The 23,842-nt window shown below is 40.9% G+C and overlaps 1 protein-coding gene across 2 annotated transcripts in view; it reads right to left on the bottom strand.

The window, feature by feature from the left end:
• Positions 1 to 6,269: 6,269 nt before the first annotated feature.
• Positions 6,270 to 23,842, bottom strand: part of tmc6 (transmembrane channel like 6) — a 76,109-nt gene continuing 58,536 nt past the window's right edge. Inside the window, exons 15-20 of one of the 2 annotated variants that reach the window (XM_004918620.3) lie at positions 14,148 to 14,223; positions 13,284 to 13,417; positions 12,624 to 12,800; positions 8,802 to 8,880; positions 6,760 to 6,849; positions 6,270 to 6,657 (exon numbers count right to left, since the gene is read on the bottom strand). In XM_004918620.3, the coding sequence (XP_004918677.2) occupies positions 6,631 to 6,657; positions 6,760 to 6,849; positions 8,802 to 8,880; positions 12,624 to 12,800; positions 13,284 to 13,417; positions 14,148 to 14,223 (583 nt within the window). In that variant the 3' untranslated portion in view covers positions 6,270 to 6,630. The remainder of the gene's footprint in view (positions 6,658 to 6,759; positions 6,850 to 8,801; positions 8,881 to 12,623; positions 12,801 to 13,283; positions 13,418 to 14,147; positions 14,224 to 23,842) is intronic. The other variant, XM_031894217.1, reaches the window with a different exon arrangement.

Genomic DNA, 23,842 nt, shown 5'->3' with positions numbered 1-23,842 from the left:
TCCATTTTCCCGTTAATGCGAATAAGTTGTCCTGTGCCCTTAGCAGAAAAACACCCCCAAAGCAAAATGTTTCCACCCCCATGCTTGACGGTGGGGATGGTGTTTTGGGGGTCATAGACAGCATTTTTCTTCCTCCAAACACAGCGAGTTGAGTTAATGCCAAAGAGCTCTATTTTGGTCTCATCAGACCACAGCACCTTCTCCCAGTCACTCACAGAATCATTCAGGTGTTCATTGGCAAACTTCAGACGGGCCTGCACATGTGCCTTCTTGAGCAGGGGGACCTTGCGAGCCCTGCAGGATTTTAATCCATTGCGGTGTAATGTGTTTCCAATGGTTTTCTTGGTGACTGTGGTCCCTGCTAATTTGAGGTCATTAACTAACTCCTCCCGTGTAGTTCTAGGATGCTTTTTCACCTTTCTCAGAATCATTGACACCCCACGAGGTGAGATCTTGCGTGGAGCCCCAGAGCGAGGTCGATTGATGGTCATTTTGTGCTCCTTCCATTTTCGAAGCAATCGCACCAACAGTTGTCACCTTCTCTCCCAGCTCCTTGCTAATGGTTTTGTAGCCCATTCCAGCCTTGTGCAGGTCTACAATTTTGTCTCTGACATCCTTGGACAGCTCTTTGGTCTTTCCCATGTTGGAGAGTTTGGAGTCTGCTTGATTGATTGATTCTGTGGACAGGTGTCTTTTATACAGGTGACTAGTTAAGACAGGTGTCCTTAATGAGGTTGACTAATTGAGTAGAAGTCTAACCACTCTGTGGGAGTCAGAACTCTTAATGGTTGGTAGGGGTTCAAAAACTTATTTCACTCAATGAAATGCAAATCAGTTGCTATCTTTTATTTAAAGTTATTTTTTCGATTTTCCTTTTGATGTGCTATCTGCCACTGTTAAAATAAACCTACCATTGAAATGATACTGTTCTGAGACTTTTCATTTCTTTGTCATTAGACAAACTTACAAAATCAGTGAGGGGTCAAATAATTATTTCCTCCACTGTATATATATATATACAAAAAAGGTCAGAAGCCGCACTCTCAGGTCTTATGAAACACAAAATAAATGTAATGCAAAAAGAACATAAACTAACGTTTCGTCTGTTACACCAGCCTTTGTCAAAGTTGCAAATACAAGTGAAACACAACCATAAATTCTGTGTATGACGGGAAAATCAAATCATGATGTGAAAGAAGTGAAGCGCGGTACGACTCGCTCCTTAAAAGATAGGATGCGTGAACACATCCGACATATTGTTTCCATTAATAGTAGCAGTCCGATATCCAGACACTTTATACATTGTTGCGAGTTGAATGTATCTTTCTTACAGATTCAGCTAATAGACAGGGTTTTACCTGATGATAGAGGCTCTGACAGGCTTGCCAGACTTTTATGTCTGGAAGTAAAATGGATATTTACCCTTGAAACACGTTACCCTGCTTGCCTTAATTCTATATTTGATTAAGTTGCTATGTTTAGTTTTGTAGCTTTTAGTTTACTCATTAGAATTAGCCTGTAATATAGTGAACAAATATAATAGTATAAACTTAAGATAATCAACTAAACTTCAAATAAAAACATCAAAAATAATAACATAAAAAAACAAAAACATCAAAAATATAACAAAATAAAATATTAATAATTAAGACATTATGGAATATTTATTTCTTTAAAGGAGTTTTCTTAAAAATTCTGTGCGGTTTATTTTTTCTTTTTAGACTGGTGGGGGTGTGTGGTTTAGTTCTGTCCATCATTGTTGTTTCACTATTTAAATCTCTTTGGGACTCTGTATCCTTGCCTATGATTAAGTGCGCATGCGCACGAAACGCGTCAGGCACCTTGATTTTAAATGGAAGAATAAAGATTGTGTTTTAGCAGACTCCACTGTCCGGTGTGCTTGAAGTTCCTTCTACAGCTTGTTATCTTCTTTTCAACATGTCACTTTCTTTTCATATCAAAGCACATCTGCGTATTCTCTCCTCCTTTTTTAGACAGGGATGTGTTATCCCCTGCGAGAATAATGACTCTGATGATATTTTATGAACGACAACAAGTGTTTTTGATGATTAACCTGGCATTTTAACCTACTCGACTCTGGTTACCTGGCTCATACAATGTGTTACTATGATGCAGGCAACCTAGCAACCTGTCCCTTGTATGTACCCCCTACATACATGGATTTGTAATCAAATGAACTTATTGTGAATAACCTTTAATTACTAATATTTTACCCCTTCTGTCCCAGTTGGGAGTGGTGTAAAAAGTAGTGCTACCATGGCAACCTGTTACCATAGCAACCCATTTCAGTCCTATTTAATTTTCCATTTACTGACCAAGATTCAACTTTATTTTTCTTGATTATGAGTCTATTTCAACTCACGGGGTTCATGTGAAGCAGAACTGTGTTGATACAAACTTGTTACTTTCTCGGCTCACCCCTGACAGCTAGTAGCGTGTTAATTTTGATACTTTTGTTTCTGTTTAAGAACGTGATGCTGCTTAGACCTTTTGATTACTTGCTTGTAATTTCTATTATTTCTCTTGTGTTTTTTGTTTTTATTGCATGCTTTCAGTTTTTTTATTGGTTTATTTGTGATATCCTGTCTCTGGTGACGTATGATGACATTATCTCCACTTTTTCCTGCCACTTTGTGCTTTTTTTAGACAGTGTTTGCTGTATTTACCACTTTGATAAAGGCTAGAGTGCTAGCCGAAACATTAGTCTCCTCTTTAATAAAAATAATTTGTTTATATAAGTTCTGTGAGTGCTGACCCTATATACGTGTATATATAAATAAACTATTTTTACCTTAAGCCTTCCAGCTGGAGAAAGCACCCAATCTGCATGATACCTGTCACTTTGCCAGTGGATATGTCCCCAATCGCTGGCTCTTCAGGTTGCGGTCTATCAACATGCTTCTCTTTACAAGAAAGGGCATATTTAGGTGTTCGCCGTTATGGTGCTCCTTAATATGGCTTCGGCTTCGTGATCTTTATCTGTCTTTTATTTTTTTGTGGCCTTGGAATCTAGAGCAAGACCTACGTTTGTGTCTCTCCTGGCTTCGACTGCAGTTTTTTTTTTTTTTTTAATCTCAGGTGAAAATAATTATATCAATTCTAAATATCTATCAAGGAAATGCATGAAAATGCATTCTGCCTATTTTAAAAAATACATATATTCTTAATTCATTTGCCATTATTTTTACTATTGGGTTTTTGTGATTAATACATAGTAACATAGTAACACAGTAAGTTAGGTTGAAAAAAGACGTACGTCCATCACGTTCAACCATAATTCCTATATATAACCTGCCTAACTTCTAGTTGATCCAGAGGAAGGCAAAAATCCACATCTGAAGCCTCTCTAATTTGCTGCAGAGGGGAAAAAAATTCCTTCCTGACTCCAAGATGGCAATTGGACCAGTCCCTGGATCAAGTTGTACTAAGAGCTATCTCCCATAACCCTGTATTCCCTCACTTGGTAGGAAGCCATCCAACCCCTTCTTAAAGCTATATAATGTATCAGTCAGCATAACTAATTCAGGGAGGGAATTCCACAACTTCACAGCTCTCACAGTAAAAAAAAACCTTTTTTCCGGATATTTAAATGGAACCTCCCTTCTTCTAAACAGAGTGGGTGCCCTCGTGTCTATTGGAAGGACCTACTGGTAAATAAAACATTAGAAAGGTTATTATATGATCCCCTTATATTTATACATAGTTATCATGTCACCTCTTAAGCGCCTCTTCTTCAGTGTAAACAGACCCAACTTGGCCAGTCTTTCTTCAACTGAGACTTTCCATACCCTTTACCAGCTTAGTTGCCCTTCTCTGGACCCTCTCTAATTCAATAATGTCCCATTTGAGCACTGGAGACCAAAACTGAACAGCATATTCTAGATGGGGCCTTACCATCGCTCTGTAAAGGGGAAGAATAACCCCCTCCTCCCGTGAATCTATACCCCTTTTAATACAGCTCAAGACCTTGTTTGCCCTTGCAGCTACTGCCTGGGCATTGCTTGCTACAGCCAAGTTTATTATCTACAACAACTCCAAAATCCATTATGGATTTGCCTAGTGCAGTCCCATTAAGGGTATAAGTGTCTTGCATATTTTTACATCCCAGGTGCATCATGACCTTACATTTATCCACATTAAATTTCATCTGCCACTTAGCCGCCCAGATTGCCAGTTGGTCAAGATCCTGCTGCAAAAATGCCACATCCTGGATAGAATTGACTGGGCTGCAGAGTTTTGCAGAGTTTAGTGTCATCTGCAAACACTGAAACATTGCTTATAATACCCTCCCCTAAGTCATTTATGAACAAGTTGGACCCAGTACAGAACCCTGAGGGACCCCACTGAGAACCTTACTCCAAGTAGAGAATGTACCATTAACAACCACCCTCTGTAGCCAGTTTTCTATCCATGTGCAAACGACTTCACTAGGACCAATAGACCTAAGTTTAGAAAGCAGTTGTTTGTGGGGAATGGTATTAAATGCTTTGGCACAATCCAAATAGATTAAATCTACTACATCCCCGCTGTCCAGCTTCTTACTTACCTCATCATAAAAAGCAAATAAATTGGTCTGACATGACCTGTCCTTCATAAAGCCATGCTGATTACTGCTCATAATGCCATTCTCCAGTACATAATTTTGTATGTGATCCCTTAACAAGCCTTCAAATAACTTGCCCACCACGGATGTCAAACTTACAGGCCTATAATTGCCAGGCTGAGATCTTACTCCCTATTTAAATATAGGAATGACATTCGCCTTCTTCCAATTCCTAGGTACCGTACCTGATAAAAAAAGAGAGTCTGAAAATATTAGAAACAAAGGCCACTGTAAATCTGACCCTAGCTCTCTCAGTACCCGAGGGTGTATTCCATCTGGCCCAGGTGCCTTGTTTACATTTATATTGTGTAACCCTTTAAGCACCATATCCTGTGTCAACTACTGTGTAGTTGGAGCTGAGGCAACAGTGCAGCTATTGGGTGGGACTTGGCACTCTGGCTCCTCTACTGTATACACACAAGAAAAGAACTGGTTAAGCACATCTGCCTTTTCTGTATCCGCTGTAACCATATTGTTACTATAACTCAATGGGGCCACACCCTCAACCTGCATCTTTTTACTATAAAAGGGGACATATAGGATAAATGGGAAAACCCTAATTTTGTAGGAAATTATGAATAATATAAGGTGCTGGTTTCACTTTGTGCTAAAAATTAATCCTATCTGTAACAATGGCCCCTTTATTGGAGCTCCCTATAGATCCTATCACTTCTCTGTCCGAGTTTGAAATGGAGAGTGGGCGTGTCCTAACGGTCCCTGCCAGAAGCACAGTAGGAGGGGGAGAGCCAATCACAGCCCTGCACTCACACAATCCTTCTATATCTAGAGGAGTATAATTCACTGGTACATTCTTAATTTTTTATAGGATATGTCTCCTTTAAAGAAGAAAGAAACCCATTTCCAAAACGTTACAGTGAAATGTTCCTTACCCCCACCCCTCCTGAAACGCCACTTTATTTTCATAAATAGACTTACTAAATCAGTGCAGCAAGGCAGGGAATATCGGCTCCGATTCACACTTTGCGGCCGCCATTTTAACTTAGATCACGTCACTTCCCTCTTCTCATGCTACGTGTTGCGCATGCGCCCCCTAGTGACCCCTTGACGTAATTTCAACCACGTTCACAATCAAGCATGTTGTGCAAAAAACATTTTTCTTGTAATTAGTTAGGCAGAAGTACAGACCTCAGTCAGACAGAGCAGAACGCTGCTTGCCAGCTCCTGCTACAATCCACCCCCACTCTGTGTCCAGCTCTGAAAATCCAGTGTCACTTCTGTTCAGGGCGTTGCTATAGTAACGCTCTGAGCAGAAGCGTGTCTGTGTTTGGCAATGTGCTGACAGGAGGGGCAGAGAGGTCAATGATGACGCTCGGGATTGTCATGTGACCCGAGCGTCATCAATCCAGGAGGCTACACAGGCTGACTACTGCGCATGCAAGAGGCGCAGTAGGAAAGCAATGCGCAGGCGTGCGCCCTAAAATATCTTCAACAAGATAGAAAACCTGACTATGCCTCCTACTACATGAACTTTTATGGGAAACGAAGGAGCACTGTGAAGAAAGCGCTGAACAGTATATAGAATCTCTAAGAGTAAGTGTATGTTCTCCTAATTGCCATTAATTTGAGATGTACTTTTTTTTTTTACCTTTAGTTGTCCTTTAAGTAAAAAATGTGTTCGAGTAACTCACGCATATAATCAATTTATTTTTTAAAAATATCATAAAAAGCAATACTGTTTCATAAAAATAGGTCCAGTTATGTGGGCACATGTCGCTAGTAGTCATATCACAAGCAAGTCTTTCATTAAGGCACATACTGGGGGAAACAGTGTTCCACTATAAGTTATAAAGCTCCAATTCTGGTATCTGGGCAGCAGGTACTAGGGGAATCCATTTTGCTACTGCATAATCTACACATCCCAAACTTGAATCTTGAGAGAAGGCATGGACAGGAGCATTCATTTTCAATAGCCCAGTTGCAAGCCTCCAACTTTGGATAATAGGATATATGGAAAGGAATCAATTTTCCAAGTACAACCTTTCAGTTTAAGTGTTCCCAGGGTTAAAATAAGCCTGTAAATGCACAAATAAAGTTGTGTTAGCACCCAATGTACACATTATGCATGCAAATCAGAGTGACATAAGAACTTGAAGGCATATAACAAAAAGTCTGACCTTTTGTTGCTGAGAATGCCGCTTCTCTTTGCTCCTCTTCTCATAAAAAGAATGAAGCCTTTCTATCAGAAACCGCTTATCCTCTCCTTCCTGCAACCAGAAGGAGCATATAAAACTTGAAAGGGAAGTTTGAGAACAAACTTCATGTTGGGTTGAAAAACATGAAGTCACTGAATTAAATCCGATCTGTTGACGCCGCCCACTTTTTCTAAACTTGGACCACAGTTATTTAGTAAAAACCACTGTGCAAAATTTGGGGACCTCGGTTTTAATAGTGTCTGAACGGCAGCAATTTAAATTTCCCCACTGAAAGTCAAAGATTGACATCTGATTGGCAGTTTTTTTGGCATTGGTGGTTGATAGGTGTGCCCACTTTTTGTAACCTTGAGTCGAGGTCACCCAGTGACAAACAGTGGACACCCCAGCATTTTACCCTTCACCATTGAAAGTAAATAGGTAAAATATGATTGGCTGTTGTGGCAACTGTGCAAAGTTTGGGAACCCTGACATAAATAGTGTGAAAAAGGCAGCATTTTAAATTTAAACTAAAAAAATTCAATAGGTAAAGTCTGATTGGCTGTTGGTGGCTCAACCCACTCTTTAAAACCCATTGAAAACCAAAAGTTAAAATCTCATTGGCAGTTGGTGGCTCCACCCACTTTTTCTAACTCTGAACTGCAGTTACCTGGTGACTAGCTCTGCAAAGTTTGGGGACCTTAGTATTAATGTTTAAAGAATGGCAGCAGTTTAAATTTAAACGTATGAAGTCTATATTTGAAATATGATTGGCTGTTGTTGGCCCTGTCCACTTTTCTAAACTTGGAACGTAGTGACCCAGTGACAAACTGTGCAAAGTTTGGGGACCCTGACATTAAACATGTGAGAATGGCAGCAGTTAAAATGTCCCCACTGAAAACAATGAAAGAAATGCGCTTGGCTTTTGGTGGCCCCACCCACTTTTTCTAACCTTGAGTACGAAGTCACCCAGTGACTGACTGTGCAAAGTTTGCAAACCCTGGCATCAAACCAATAAAATTCAATAGGTAAAATCTGATTGGCTGTTGGTGGCTTCACCCACTTTTGTAACCTTAAACCACAGTTCGCTGGTGCCTAACCCTGCAAAGTTTGGGGACCCTGGTGTTATTACTGTGAGAATGGCAGCAGGTTGGATTTCCACCAAGTTAATATGTAAAATCTGATTGGCTGTTCACAGCTCCGCCCACTTTTGGGCATCCAACAATCATCATATTTTCATTCAGGCTGACCCCATGACTATGTGATTCAAGTTTGGGGAGTGTAGCCTTAAAGCTGTTTTATTCGGGGTGACCCCGTTATTATGTTATTCAAGTTTGGGGGGGGTGTAGCCTCAAAGCTGTAAGAGTGGCAGCAGTTTGAAAATCTTCTCTGTCAAAGTCAATAGGAAAATTGGGGTGTTCAGAGTGGCACCACAAAAAGATGGGGGGCGGGATCGCTTAGAAAAGCACAAGCAACCTGCTCTTTAGGGCGAAGAAGTGTGGAGAGTTTGGGTGTTGTACCCCTAAAACTGTAGGAGGAGTAGCATTTAGAAAATGGCGGGAGCTAAGAAGAAGAAGAAATAAAAACTGAAGAATAAGCTGAAGTCGAACAGAATGTTGGTTTTTTTCAACCCAACACAATGATAAAGAATACCTTGTGCTTAAAAAGTATTTCAAAAGAAAGCCCACAATAATCCTGGAAGCTGGTTCCACAGGAGTCCTGCTTTAAGAAGTTGCTCATTACACAGCTTTCTATGACTTCTCTATATTGTGCCCAACAGGGTACAGCATTTGCACATACAGCACATTTGCACCACCTGTTAGAACTAGGCATAACAGGCAAATCAGTGGCGTCTTAACATATGTAATTCTGTAAGTATAAAAAGAAGGAATGCCAGAATGGGCTATTCCCTTATACTTGATGGTCAACATATCATAAAATAGCATGATGCGTTCTTGTGTGCCAATCATCATTGGTGCTCACAGAGATAACCATCCTAATATAGACTTCCTCTGCTTGGTACTCACGTTAGAGATCTGCTCTTTCAGAAGGTTTATAATTTTTCTTTGTCCATTTACAATCTGAATGTGGAAGTAAATTACAATCCTGGGAAGAAAATCACACATTTTGAATTTAATATCAGCAAAGCAGCAGTTATATAAAATAATTTCTATGAACAAAATAAATGGACCAGGTTCTCTTTACTCCTCTCCAGCAGTAAGCATTTCAACTAATTGCTCTTAGTTTAGCTATATTTTAACTTGTGTATAAGGTATTTGTACAGGAATCTCTTGCCTTTTTAGTACAGTGTCTCTGCATGTGTCAGATGGTAGAGAGATAAATGAAGTGTAACTGGAGAATGAGCAATGAAGTGAAAAATAACTTTTTAGGGCTCCCCATTACCCAAACCTTGGAAAAGATGATATGTCACACACACACACACACACTAAAATATACTCCTGTCTCCCAACTGCCAATGGATCTGTAGTATCTACTGTTATGTGAAACATAATAAGTGCTAACAGTGAAGACCCTAGCAAAATCACAGATCATGTATTGCTAGGGCACATGCTGTGTTTCCTCCACTGGCATACTTAAGCTGGCAGACACCAAAGTCTGCACTGTACCACAAGCTCCCAGCCTCAAAATAATAGCAGCAGGGTCAGTTTGGTCGCTTTACTTCTACGCTAAGTAAAATATGCTGGTGGTGCAACCATCCCATATGCCATCAGCCTGTAAGATATATTTTTTATTTTCAGCTGCTTCCAATCATTCCCCTTGACCCACTGTTACAAGAACAGTTTTGTTTATGTGAACAATTTGTTTGTTTTCTCCACCGTCTGCTTGGGGGACACAGGATGTTTGGGGTAGGAGGCAGGACACAACAATACAAAAGAAGAACTAGCTCCTCCTCTGCTGGCTATATCCCCCATAAGGCAGAGCCCAGTTCAGTTTTTGTTGTGTCCTCAGGAAGTTAGAATACTGCAGAAAGAAACACTTCATCCTGTCAGGTTGTACTGACACCAGGGGATGTTCAAGACTGAGTATGATGTCTATTATTATGGACATCTCCCAACGTGGGACAGTCTCTGGGGTCTCCTATGTGCAGCAGCACTGACCACCCAGCTCTATCTCATCTTTCCTCTCCCCACAGGAGGAGAGCTAGCTGGCCGGAAGACTGAAGGGAGCTGAGACCTACTTCAGGTGAGTATAGGGGTCACTAGACCCACCGACACCAACATGGTGGGGCCCCCCTTGGAGTGAAACACCCTTCACAGGGGCACCGCACAATCCGGTGGCCAGTGGGAGCACTTTTCAAAAGTGGTGCCATTTTCTCCCCTCCAGCTTCCTCCAGGCAAGTTCCCTTCACACTCCTCCTCCACAAGGCGCATACCCAAAAGTTCAGGCAGCTTCTGCACCGGATGTTCCTCCAGGCATATTCCGTGACAGAACTACCACTTCGCATCATTCCCTTCCTCACGGCCGTATCGCTCTGCATGCACCCCATGCATGCACAACAGCACACGTGGGCTACCTCTGCTCCCCCTAACCTACATCTGTGGGGCTAAGTTTTGCTGCTGGTGGCAGGCACATCCTGTAGGACCTTTCCAGCTCCCAAAAGGTCTCTCCTCTCTCCTGCCCTGCCTTCTGCAGGCCAGTTTACCCAGTGCAGTGCTCGTATTAAAAAAACCCAAAAAACCTCATAACAGGAAGACAGCGGCTCACCTAAATACGCCACAGAGGCAGTGGATTCTCTTATTTAGTACTCTCCACCCTCTGTGGATGGTCCAGTCTCCTCCTCCTTCAAGGATGCTATGGATTTGAAGTTAGAAGCGTTACTGCATTCCCAGTTCTCTGCATCGGCACCTCCCTACGTCCCATCTTGGTCATGGCCTGGGTTAGCCAAGCAGTCCAATCATGGTCGGACTCCCTCCATCAAGCAATTCTGTCAGGAGCGGTCTCAGGAAGTTAATAAGTACATCTGTGAGGCGTCACTGCTCAAACAGAGCAATGACTTTCAGTTCAACACCCTGAATCAGAAAGTTTCGCTTCCACATCACAAGGTTCACATCTCCAGTCCTTGGTCAAATCCCTACTGTCCAAACCAGTTCACAGAGTTAGGTTCTGCATGAAGGTTCTGGGCATCATGGTGTGCACCAGCAAAGCGGTACCCTTTGCACAATACCACCTCAGGGAACTTCAGTGGAACATACTCTCTGTCTGGAAACAGAAGTCCCTGCTCCAGGAGATCTGTCTAACCTGCCAAACAAGAGCGTCTCTCTCCTGGTGGCTACGGACCAGCCATCGCTCCACAGGCAAACTCCTCAAATCTTGTCAACCTATCGGTGATAGAACCTTGGATTCTACCTCCTCGGCTAGACCATCTATCCCAAAGGCCCATTTCTACACTCAAACCCAGCCATCCTTGGATTGACGGCATGGCTCTCGAGACCTGGATTCTTAATCACAAGGGTTTCTCTGACACTGTGGTGCGAACAATGCAGGCGGTGCACAAACCAATCTCTGCCAAAACGTACCATAGGGTATGGGCAACCTACCAGCATTGGTGCAATCAAAAAAAAAAAACAGACTTTGAAACACTCTCCTTTCCAAACAACTTGGAATTTCTCTAGAGCAGCTTATGTATGGGGAAGTCCCTAGGCTTACTCAAGTCACAAGTCTCAGCCCTGCCAATCCTCTTTCAGGAAGGCTGGCATACCTTCCAGATGTCAAAATCTTCTTTCAGGGGGTGGCTCACTTGGCCCCACCATTCCGAGCCCCGGCTCCCCCCGATGGTTCTACAGGCTCTTCAATGACCCCCATTTGAGCCTCTTGCTTTGGTTTCCCTTCAGTGGCTCACGTGGAAGACGGTCTTCCTCCTAAGCAATAGCATCGGCGAGGCACGTCTCTGAAATTCCACCAAAACCAGGAGATAACCATTCCAAGCTTCTGTCCATCGCCAACCAACCCAAAGGGGATGACTCTTCATTCCCTGGACCCAGTTCTGGCTCTCAAGTTCTATGTCCACAGGGTCCATGATATATGCAAGTCGGACTTACTCTTCATAATCCACGCAGAACCACGTCAGGGGTCCCCAGCTACCAAAGCATCCATCTCTCTCTGGATCAAACAAGCCATACAGCAAGCCTACATCGTCCAGGGCAGGACTCCATCAGGGCTCAAGGCCCACTCCACCAGGGGGATGAGTACATCCTCGTCCTTCCTAAACCAAGCATCAGCCAAGAAACTGTGCAAGGCAGCCATGTTGACCTCAGTCCTTCGGCAGGAAGGTTCTCCAAGTCACACTGGAAGCTCACACTTAGGCCTCTCTTTCCACCCTACTCTCATGGGGACAGTTTTGGTACGTCCCCACTGCTCCTGTGTCCCCCAAGCAGATGGTGGAGAAAAGGAGATTTTGTGTACTTACCGTTAAATCTTTCTCTCCAGTCACTTGGGGGACACAGGACTTCCCTCCCTGGATAGATGCCTAGCCAAATTTCAGATGTGATCTGGTAACTACTGGTTCTTTTTTCAGGAGTTTACTTAGATAAAAATTGTTTCTTGCACACTCCTGTTTTTTCTTTGGTACAAAACTGAGCTGGGCTCTGCCTGCTGGGGGGGTATAGCCAGCGTAGGAGGAGCTAGTTCTTCTCTTGTATTGTTGTGTCCTTCCACCTAGTGGTATTAGCTATACCCCACTGTTCCCGTGTCCCCCAAGCAACTGGAGAGCAAGAGATTTAATGGTGAGCACACAAAATCTCCATTTTGGCACTCTGCACAGTTTCATTAAGTAAGAACATTAGTTTAGTTAAGGACCATCTGTAGGTTCCCCCTTCCCAAGATCTTACAGAAGGACTCCAGCTGCCACGTATATGAAGAACGTATTCTCCACAAGATAATGATGGATCCAGCTAACCCAGCCCAAGCCAGGATTCGATTTCTCCAGCTCCCGCATATAAAACTTCCCAGCTTCATACATTGTGGTTAGGGAACGAAAAGAACCACATGTACCTGAGGGCTTCACCCTGATGGAGATCGACAGTAGAAAATTTAGTAGATTAATATAGTATAGACACATGGAAAAAAAAAATCACAGTGAAAGTGGTAAATAGATCTGTTAGGGAATCTTAATTTACCTCTCTGGAATTCTCTACCATAATTATCAGGCAAGGCTCTCAGACATTCATTAGTAAATGCTGCACTCACAGATTTTCATAGGGAGGGAAAGCTGAGAAGTATATGACCAGCCATGGATTTGACAAGATATAGACTACATAAACACACTTGTCAATGCAGCCCCTATGGGGCCTCATCTACAACCAGGGGTCTACAACCAGACCCCTTAACTGCCCTCTGCTGTCAAACACTGCACAGAACAATCAACAGCTAGTATTGAATTGTAGCTAGCTACACTAGTAAGTGCCATGTTGAATAACCCATTTGGCCCCACCTTCCCACTTTCATTCTCACACATTTCATTTCTCCTGGTGGCAATGCAGGTTACTTACGACCATACAGTGTAGGAGAAGAATACAGAGGCTCCCAGGAAGGAAGGGAAGCAAAGCAATGTCAGAAAGGTGGTATTCATGTGAGAAGCCCTCCAAGGTTTGCTGGGAGACCTACAATTTCTCATCAGACTGGCCTGTGAGAAGAAAAATATCGATATTAATTTATATTGATATATTATTTTCATATCATCAAGGTGTCAAAGCAGAGTTATCCAGCATCATATACTACTGCTAATGGCAGCCATACATGTGAAAATTATGATTTTTTTCTGCAACCACTGGTCACAGGAAAGATCATTCTTACCCTTCACTAATGTTCAGAGCTGAATCATCAGATATGCAGATAGAAACAAAAGAATTCTACCCTATATGATGATTCAGCGTTAAACCCTTACCTTTGCTTGGGTGCCTTCAAAAGGAGCTTGTTGAAAATTTTACATCCCACCCAATTGACAAGATGACCGATATCGGTCACCTTGTCTCCCACTATACAAGCACCGTATATCAAACAAAATTTCGTTTGTACGATAATATATGTGCGTGTATGGCCAAATAAGGCACCCAGATGTTTTATAATGTGATTACTATAAGGTGATTATCTTTTTTTTAAAGATAAATTAGATGAAGCATTTACTTAAACTCTTATTTAGAGAGTTGTCAACCAACCCCATGTCATCAGGGAGATAATGATCCATTTCAGGCCTTTTTGAGGCTTTATTTAATGTTATCTTTTAGTGTGAGGAAGAATTCAGGCCTAAAAAACAGGACTGGGTCATTAGCTCCCTTAGGGTTGGCTGACAGTTCTGTATTTGTGCTTTGCTCAATTATAACCATTCACTTTGTTGCTAAATAAAAATTCCTCACCTTCTTTATGTAAAACAGGAGCAGAAGCTTCAGAACTTGCACAACTGGGAGAAGGGGACAGAAGAGCACCCCAAGCCTACAAAAATAAGGGCAAGAGCACTAGTAAATGCAATTACAAGTATACAGACTCAAGGTACCCACAGTGTGAAAAGGAGGGATTTTTGTCTTACATGTAAAATCCTTTTCTCTCATTATCAATAGGGGGATAGAGGCACTGGAGGTTTAACGCTGCCTTCCAGGAGGAACCAAAAGGTGTTGACAGTTCTCCCAGGGGGCTGGCCCCGCTATACCCCTAGGCTACACCACTTTCAGAAGTAAAGATGAAAAATGAACTTTGAAAACAACTGGGACTTGGACCGTTGGGCCAAGCAGAACTCTCTTTCCTGCAGAGTATTGAATATGGATTTCCCCCTGCACAAGAAGGGGGCATATATGAATTCCATCAAGATGATCCTAAAACACTGCTCTGAGCAGGACTTCAGCAGATAAGGCCTCCTCCTGTGACCAGGCTTGAGTGCTCATGAGGGAAGGTTTGCCTGTGTACCCCTATCGACGAAGAGAGAAAATGATTTTACAAGTTAGACAAAAATCCCTCTTTCTCATTCATCTCAGGGGGACACAGGCAAAGGAGGGACATCCAAAATCAGTCCCTGAAGGTAGGGTGGAAAGTACCCTCAAGCCTGAGCCTGTACTGCAGCCTGGAGCACTTTCCTTCCAAAACCCGCCTCCACCAAGGAAGCCATGTTAACCTGGTAAAAGAGGGTAAAGGTGTGGATGGATGACCAGGTGGCTGCCTTGCAAAGCTGCTTCACAGAAGCCACCTCAGATTCAGGCTGTAATCCCTCTGTACTGTTCAAACATCTAATGCCCTGTACTGCTCACACCTTTTAATCTATATACGTAGTATTAACACTGCGCTAAAAATGGATAATAAATAAATGAAATCAGCTGCACCACAGATAGTGGATCCAATAGTCCACTCATAAATAATAAAAGTTCACCACAGGTGCGCTTGTTCCAGACCTCCACGCCACAGCAGCACTATATAACAATCTTCTCCCTGTTCCAAAACAAATGGCCAAGGATCGTGAAGCCTGTACTGGTGTTTAAAAAGCTTCCCTATTACTGGATGCACTCACCGTGTCTCAAGTTTCAAATTGCATAACACGCTGTTTCCTGCTCCGTACTCTGTCCCTTCGTGCTGATAGCAAAGGTTACTTTCCGTCCGTCCCGTACTCCACAAACGACCACGTGACTACTTCCAATCAATCACGCTGTCCTGTCTCTCCTGTGTGAGAGGAATGCGACAGAGCAAGGGGGGGTGGGAGGGGGAGGCTGGATCGGGCAGATAGAGCGTGCACGGATAGAACTCAATCAGGACGTGTAGTTAGGTCAAAGAACATTTATTTGGTCAAAGTAAAAGCCCAACGCGTTTCGTATGAAAATACTTCCTCAGGGGCATTATCAGACAGAGATGCTGTCCCCATTATATTATGTCATCAATTAGTTATGCAAATGATCTAAAATCCAACCAATTGTAGTATACATATACATATCACTTCTAAAATTGATTAAAATAAGAAAGTTCATTCATTAGGAACTTTACACTTATAAAACCTTATAAGCACAAATCATAAACACAAATTACTTCAAACAATGTTATTAAAATTGTAATGTCATATCATTCCCTTAGGAAGCACTGCAAGTCTATGTCAATATTTAACCCTTTAGGGGTAAGTGTTTGCAGTCTGTGAATCCAAAAGGTTTCTTCCCTGGATATGGCCTTGACTACATCTCCTCCCCTCCAATGAGCTTTTTTCTGGCAGATCCCCATAAAAGACAGGAGTGAGGGATCACTGTCATGTACCATTTTAAAATGTGTAGAAACACTATGGGTAGCCAAACCGGTCCTTATGTTTCTAATATGCTCTCTTATTCGAATTTTTAAACACCTACTAGTCCTTCCTACATATTGTAGCCCACAGGGACATTCCAATAAATAAACTACATTTTTACTATTGCATGTTATTGTGTCCTTAATTTGGAACTCCTCCCCTGTTGCATTTGATTTATATAAGGCTATTCTTTTTTTCTGATTTCTGCATGTCTTGCATCCCTTGCATTTAGTGCATTTATAGAAGCCTTTCAGATCATTATTTTGGAAAAAAGTTTTTCTTTGCGGCTCCTCGATGTTTGCCGCAAGGAAACTAGGGACCAACATCTGTTTAATACTTCGAGGCTTTTTATATATTACTTGTGGGTTATCCCTTAGGTGTCCACTAAGATCTTTATCTTTTTTAATGATATGCCAGTGTTTCCTCAATATATTTTCTACTTTGCCTTTAGAACTGTTAAAGGTAGTGATAAAAGGGATAGTATGCAATGCATTTTCTCTCATTTCTCCTTCCTTTTTACTATTGGCGTTCAACATCTGAATTCTATCAAGATTATCACAACGACTCTTTGCTTGTTTTATTATTTCATCTGAGTATCCTTTTTCTTTAAATTGATTTATTAAGATATTACATTCCCTTTCATAATCCATAGGGCGGCTACAGTTTCTCTTAACCCTATTAAACTGGCCGTAAGGGATGTTGTCTAGCCATTTCCTATGATGACAACTATTTTTGGGGATAAACCCATTACAATCGGTGGGTTTCCGGTACAGGCCTGTCTCTAATTTGCCATTTTCCGGGAAAATTATTAAATCCAAAAAGTTTACACTTATTCTACTTATATTACTTGTAAGATGTATATTGTAATGATTTGTATTTAATTTTTCCATAAAGTGTGTTAGGTCCTCATCAGTTCCTTCCCAGATGAATAGGCAATCGTCAATATAGCGCTTCCAAGCTACTAAACCTGAATTATTAATCAAATATGGGTTAATTACTTGTTCTTCCCAATACCCCATAAACAGGTTCGCGTAGCTTGGCGCAAATCGAGTGCCCATCGCGGTACCCTTTACTTGTAGGAAATAGTCCCCTTCAAACCAGAAATAATTTTTATTAAGTATAAACTCAATGCCTTCCATTATAAATTCCCTTTGGTTATGATTCAATGAATTATCTTTGTCTAAAAAATATTTTACCGCATTCAGACCTTGCTGATGGTCTATTATTGTATACAGGGAAGTTACATCACATGTCCCCAGTATGTAATTATGTTTCCACGGGATTTTACCTACAAAGTCAATTGTGTCAATGGTGTCCTTTAAGTATGAGGGTAAATTTTTTACATGCATTTGTAAGAAGTGGTCAATATACTCAGATAAATTAGAGGTAAGTGAACCGCAGCCTGAGATTATGGGACGACCTGGGGGATTTACTAAATCCTTATGGATTTTTGGAAGAATATAAATCACCGGTGTCCTTGGGAATTCAACTTTTAAGTAGGTATACTCATTCTTGGTTAGAATGCCCTTCTCTTTTGCCTTTATCAGAGAGTTGTGTAATACTGCCTGATAGTCTCTCGTCGGATTCTTTTTTAACTTCACATACGTATTAGTATCACTTAATTGTTTTTTAATCTCCCCTATATACTTTTCTCTACTCATAATAACAATTCCACCCCCCTTGTCGGCCGGTTTTATCACAATGGATTTGTCGTCCTGTAACTCCTTTAACGCTTTTTTTTCAAATAGCGTTAGGTTTGGCTTTGATTTCTTATTAACTTGTATTTTTTCTAAATCATCTAGTATTAGATCCCGAAATGTATTAATATAATGGCTGTTAGCAAAGGAGGGGTTAAATGTTGATTTTGGCTTTAATTCGGTATGTTTAAATGTGTCTCCAGGTGTATGATTAGCTATATCCTTAGTGGCAAAAAATTTTTTTAAACTTAATTTTCTAATGAATTTATGTACATCAATATAGGTCTGAAACTTGTTCAAATTATTGCTAGGAGCATATTTAAGACCTTTCTGTAAGACTTGCGTCTGATGTATAGTAAGGGGTTTTTCAGTCAGATTGTATATGCTTAAATTGGAATCCACATTTTTCTTTTGTCCAAACTTTCTCGATTTGGCCCCCCCCCTTGTTCCTCTTTTTCTTCCCTTAAAATCTTTCTTTTTTTGTTTGGTGTCCCAATATCGATACTGCCTTCCCTCCTTCTGTAGTACCTTTTCTCCTTGTCCCTTGATTTTCCAATCGGAAAATCCTTTACTAGTGGCCCATGTCTCCACCTTGATTCCTGATTAGCTGATCTTCTTATTCCATTATCTCTACTATGTAGACTGTGGCTTCTTGGCCTAATGGGTCCTCTAGCATACCGTTCCCTTTTAAACTCTCTATTTCTCCTTGGGCTAGTTAAAAAAGGGGGGCTATTTTCTTCAGTTGGTTTTCTATTTCTTATTTCATGTCTTCTTACACTATTCCCCTGACGTTGTATTGGATTATTTCTATTTACATTTTTTAGGATTTTATAACTCGGGGCCCCATTTTTATCCCTCCAGAATTTAGATTTTTTCCTATGTATAATCTCCTTTTCTAAACCCACAAGTTTAAATTCTATGGAGTTTGCCATTTCCTGATATTCACCAATTTCTTTAATGGGTTCTAATTTTTCTTGTACATCTCTAATTTTGGTCTCTAATTTGTTTAATTGGGTCTTATGGTCCATGATAATCAGACTCATAAGATCAAAGGAGGCCCTTTTAAGTATAAATTTCCACCTCTCCATAAATGTAGGATCTTCACTATTAAATGTAGGTGTTTTGTGTATTAATAAACCTTTAGGGATCATGTCCTGTTCCAGGTACTTTTCAAGGGTAACCATATCCCACCATACTTTCATTTCCTTACTAAGAAGTTTATGTAACTCATTCATCATGTATTCACCATCCATACTATTATCATCTTCATATAGAAAAACAGAATTTACATCAATATCTCTGTTACGCCATTTGTTAAAAATCTCCATATCTAACAGCAGCAGTGATAGGTAATGGAAGTGAAAAACAATATACGTAGTATTAACACTGCGCTAAAAATGGATAATAAATAAATGAAATCAGCTGCACCACAGATAGTGGATCCAATAGTCCACTCATAAATAATAAAAGTTCACCACAGGTGCGCTTGTTCCAGACCTCCACGCCACAGCAGCACTATATAACAATCTTCTCCCTGTTCCAAAACAAATGGCCAAGGATCGTGAAGCCTGTACTGGTGTTTAAAAAGCTTCCCTATTACTGGATGCACTCACCGTGTCTCAAGTTTCAAATTGCATAACACGCTGTTTCCTGCTCCGTACTCTGTCCCTTCGTGCTGATAGCAAAGGTTACTTTCCGTCCGTCCCGTACTCCACAAACGACCACGTGACTACTTCCAATCAATCACGCTGTCCTGTCTCTCCTGTGTGAGAGGAATGCGACAGAGCAAGGGGGGTGGGAGGGGGAGGCTGGATCGGGCAGATAGAGCGTGCACGGATAGAACTCAATCAGGACGTGTAGTTAGGTCAAAGAACATTTATTTGGTCAAAGTAAAAGCCCAACGCGTTTCGTATGAAAATACTTCCTCAGGGGCATTATCAGACAGAGATGCTGTCCCCATTATATTATGTCATCAATTAGTTATGCAAATGATCTAAAATCCAACCAATTGTAGTATACATATACATATCACTTCTAAAATTGATTAAAATAAGAAAGTTCATTCATTAGGAACTTTACACTTATAAAACCTTATAAGCACAAATCATAAACACAAATTACTTCAAACAATGTTATTAAAATTGTAATGTCATATCATTCCCTTAGGAAGCACTGCAAGTCTATGTCAATATTTAACCCTTTAGGGGTAAGTGTTTGCAGTCTGTGAATCCAAAAGGTTTCTTCCCTGGATATGGCCTTGACTACATCTCCTCCCCTCCAATGAGCTTTTTTCTGGCAGATCCCCATAAAAGACAGGAGTGAGGGATCACTGTCATGTACCATTTTAAAATGTGTAGAAACACTATGGGTAGCCAAACCGGTCCTTATGTTTCTAATATGCTCTCTTATTCGAATTTTTAAACACCTACTAGTCCTTCCTACATATTGTAGCCCACAGGGACATTCCAATAAATAAACTACATTTTTACTATTGCATGTTATTGTGTCCTTAATTTGGAACTCCTCCCCTGTTGCATTTGATTTATATAAGGCTATTCTTTTTTTCTGATTTCTGCATGTCTTGCATCCCTTGCATTTAGTGCATTTATAGAAGCCTTTCAGATCATTATTTTGGAAAAAAGTTTTTCTTTGCGGCTCCTCGATGTTTGCCGCAAGGAAACTAGGGACCAACATCTGTTTAATACTTCGAGGCTTTTTATATATTACTTTTACACATTTTTTTTTACACATTTTTTTATATATTACTTTTACACATTTAAACATACCGAATTAAAGCCAAAATCAACATTTAACCCCTCCTTTGCTAACAGCCATTATATTAATACATTTCGGGATCTAATACTAGATGATTTAGAAAAAATACAAGTTAATAAGAAATCAAAGCCAAACCTAACGCTATTTGAAAAAAAAGCGTTAAAGGAGTTACAGGACGACAAATCCATTGTGATAAAACCGGCCGACAAGGGGGGTGGAATTGTTATTATGAGTAGAGAAAAGTATATAGGGGAGATTAAAAAACAATTAAGTGATACTAATACGTATGTGAAGTTAAAAAAGAATCCGACGAGAGACTATCAGGCAGTATTACACAACTCTCTGATAAAGGCAAAAGAGAAGGGCATTCTAACCAAGAATGAGTATACCTACTTAAAAGTTGAATTCCCAAGGACACCGGTGATTTATATTCTTCCAAAAATCCATAAGGATTTAGTAAATCCCCCAGGTCGTCCCATAATCTCAGGCTGCGGTTCACTTACCTCTAATTTATCTGAGTATATTGACCACTTCTTACAAATGCATGTAAAAAATTTACCCTCATACTTAAAGGACACCATTGACACAATTGACTTTGTAGGTAAAATCCCGTGGAAACATAATTACATACTGGGGACATGTGATGTAACTTCCCTGTATACAATAATAGACCATCAGCAAGGTCTGAATGCGGTAAAATATTTTTTAGACAAAGATAATTCATTGAATCATAACCAAAGGGAATTTATAATGGAAGGCATTGAGTTTATACTTAATAAAAATTATTTCTGGTTTGAAGGGGACTATTTCCTACAAGTAAAGGGTACCGCGATGGGCACTCGATTTGCGCCAAGCTACGCGAACCTGTTTATGGGGTATTGGGAAGAACAAGTAATTAACCCATATTTGATTAATAATTCAGGTTTAGTAGCTTGGAAGCGCTATATTGACGATTGCCTATTCATCTGGGAAGGAACTGATGAGGACCTAACACACTTTATGGAAAAATTAAATACAAATCATTACAATATACATCTTACAAGTAATATAAGTAGAATAAGTGTAAACTTTTTGGATTTAATAATTTTCCCGGAAAATGGCAAATTAGAGACAGGCCTGTACCGGAAACCCACCGATTGTAATGGGTTTATCCCCAAAAATAGTTGTCATCATAGGAAATGGCTAGACAACATCCCTTACGGCCAGTTTAATAGGGTTAAGAGAAACTGTAGCCGCCCTATGGATTATGAAAGGGAATGTAATATCTTAATAAATCAATTTAAAGAAAAAGGATACTCAGATGAAATAATAAAACAAGCAAAGAGTCGTTGTGATAATCTTGATAGAATTCAGATGTTGAACGCCAATAGTAAAAAGGAAGGAGAAATGAGAGAAAATGCATTGCATACTATCCCTTTTATCACTACCTTTAACAGTTCTAAAGGCAAAGTAGAAAATATATTGAGGAAACACTGGCATATCATTAAAAAAGATAAAGATCTTAGTGGACACCTAAGGGATAACCCACAAGTAATATATAAAAAGCCTCGAAGTATTAAACAGATGTTGGTCCCTAGTTTCCTTGCGGCAAACATCGAGGAGCCGCAAAGAAAAACTTTTTTCCAAAATAATGATCTGAAAGGCTTCTATAAATGCACTAAATGCAAGGGATGCAAGACATGCAGAAATCAGAAAAAAAGAATAGCCTTATATAAATCAAATGCAACAGGGGAGGAGTTCCAAATTAAGGACACAATAACATGCAATAGTAAAAATGTAGTTTATTTATTGGAATGTCCCTGTGGGCTACAATATGTAGGAAGGACTAGTAGGTGTTTAAAAATTCGAATAAGAGAGCATATTAGAAACATAAGGACCGGTTTGGCTACCCATAGTGTTTCTACACATTTTAAAATGGTACATGACAGTGATCCCTCACTCCTGTCTTTTATGGGGATCTGCCAGAAAAAAGCTCATTGGAGGGGAGGAGATGTAGTCAAGGCCATATCCAGGGAAGAAACCTTTTGGATTCACAGACTGCAAACACTTACCCCTAAAGGGTTAAATATTGACATAGACTTGCAGTGCTTCCTAAGGGAATGATATGACATTACAATTTTAATAACATTGTTTGAAGTAATTTGTGTTTATGATTTGTGCTTATAAGGTTTTATAAGTGTAAAGTTCCTAATGAATGAACTTTCTTATTTTAATCAATTTTAGAAGTGATATGTATATGTATACTACAATTGGTTGGATTTTAGATCATTTGCATAACTAATTGATGACATAATATAATGGGGACAGCATCTCTGTCTGATAATGCCCCTGAGGAAGTATTTTCATACGAAACGCGTTGGGCTTTTACTTTGACCAAATAAATGTTCTTTGACCTAACTACACGTCCTGATTGAGTTCTATCCGTGCACGCTCTATCTGCCCGATCCAGCCTCCCCCTCCCACCCCCCCTTGCTCTGTCGCATTCCTCTCACACAGGAGAGACAGGACAGCGTGATTGATTGGAAGTAGTCACGTGGTCGTTTGTGGAGTACGGGACGGACGGAAAGTAACCTTTGCTATCAGCACGAAGGGACAGAGTACGGAGCAGGAAACAGCGTGTTATGCAATTTGAAACTTGAGACACGGTGAGTGCATCCAGTAATAGGGAAGCTTTTTAAACACCAGTACAGGCTTCACGATCCTTGGCCATTTGTTTTGGAACAGGGAGAAGATTGTTATATAGTGCTGCTGTGGCGTGGAGGTCTGGAACAAGCGCACCTGTGGTGAACTTTTACCTTTTAATCTATGCATTGTTCACCCCCTGCATTGTTCACACCTCCTGCTCAGGCTGTAATCACCCACATTGTTCGTCTGTTCACACCTCAGACATTGTAAGTACTGCCTGGCCTATGCTGCCTGTGTAAAGGCAGCATAGGGAAGGCAGAGTATGGCACATAGGCAGCATAGGGCAGGTAGGGTATGGCACAAACAGGCAGCATAGGGCAGGGAGGGTATTGAACACACAGGCAGCATAGGGCAGAGAGAGTATATGGCACACACAGGCAGCATATGGCAGGCAGAGTATGGCACACACAGGCAGGGCAGGCAGAGTATGGCACACACAGGCAGCATATGGCAGGGAGAGTATGGCACACACAGGCAGGGTAGGGCAGAGTATGGCACACACAGGCAGCATATGACAGGCAGAGTATGGCACACACAGGCAGCATATGGCAGGCAGAGTATGGCACACACAGGCAGGGCAGGCAGAGTATGGCACACACAGGCAGAACATGGCAGGGAGAGTATGGCATAGGCACACACAGGC

Source organism: Xenopus tropicalis, chromosome 10 (genome assembly GCF_000004195.4).
Source record: "Xenopus tropicalis strain Nigerian chromosome 10, UCB_Xtro_10.0, whole genome shotgun sequence".
In the NCBI taxonomy this organism is placed as follows: Eukaryota; Metazoa; Chordata; class Amphibia; order Anura; family Pipidae; genus Xenopus; species Xenopus tropicalis.
This window is presented reverse-complemented; position numbering and strand designations above follow the sequence as displayed.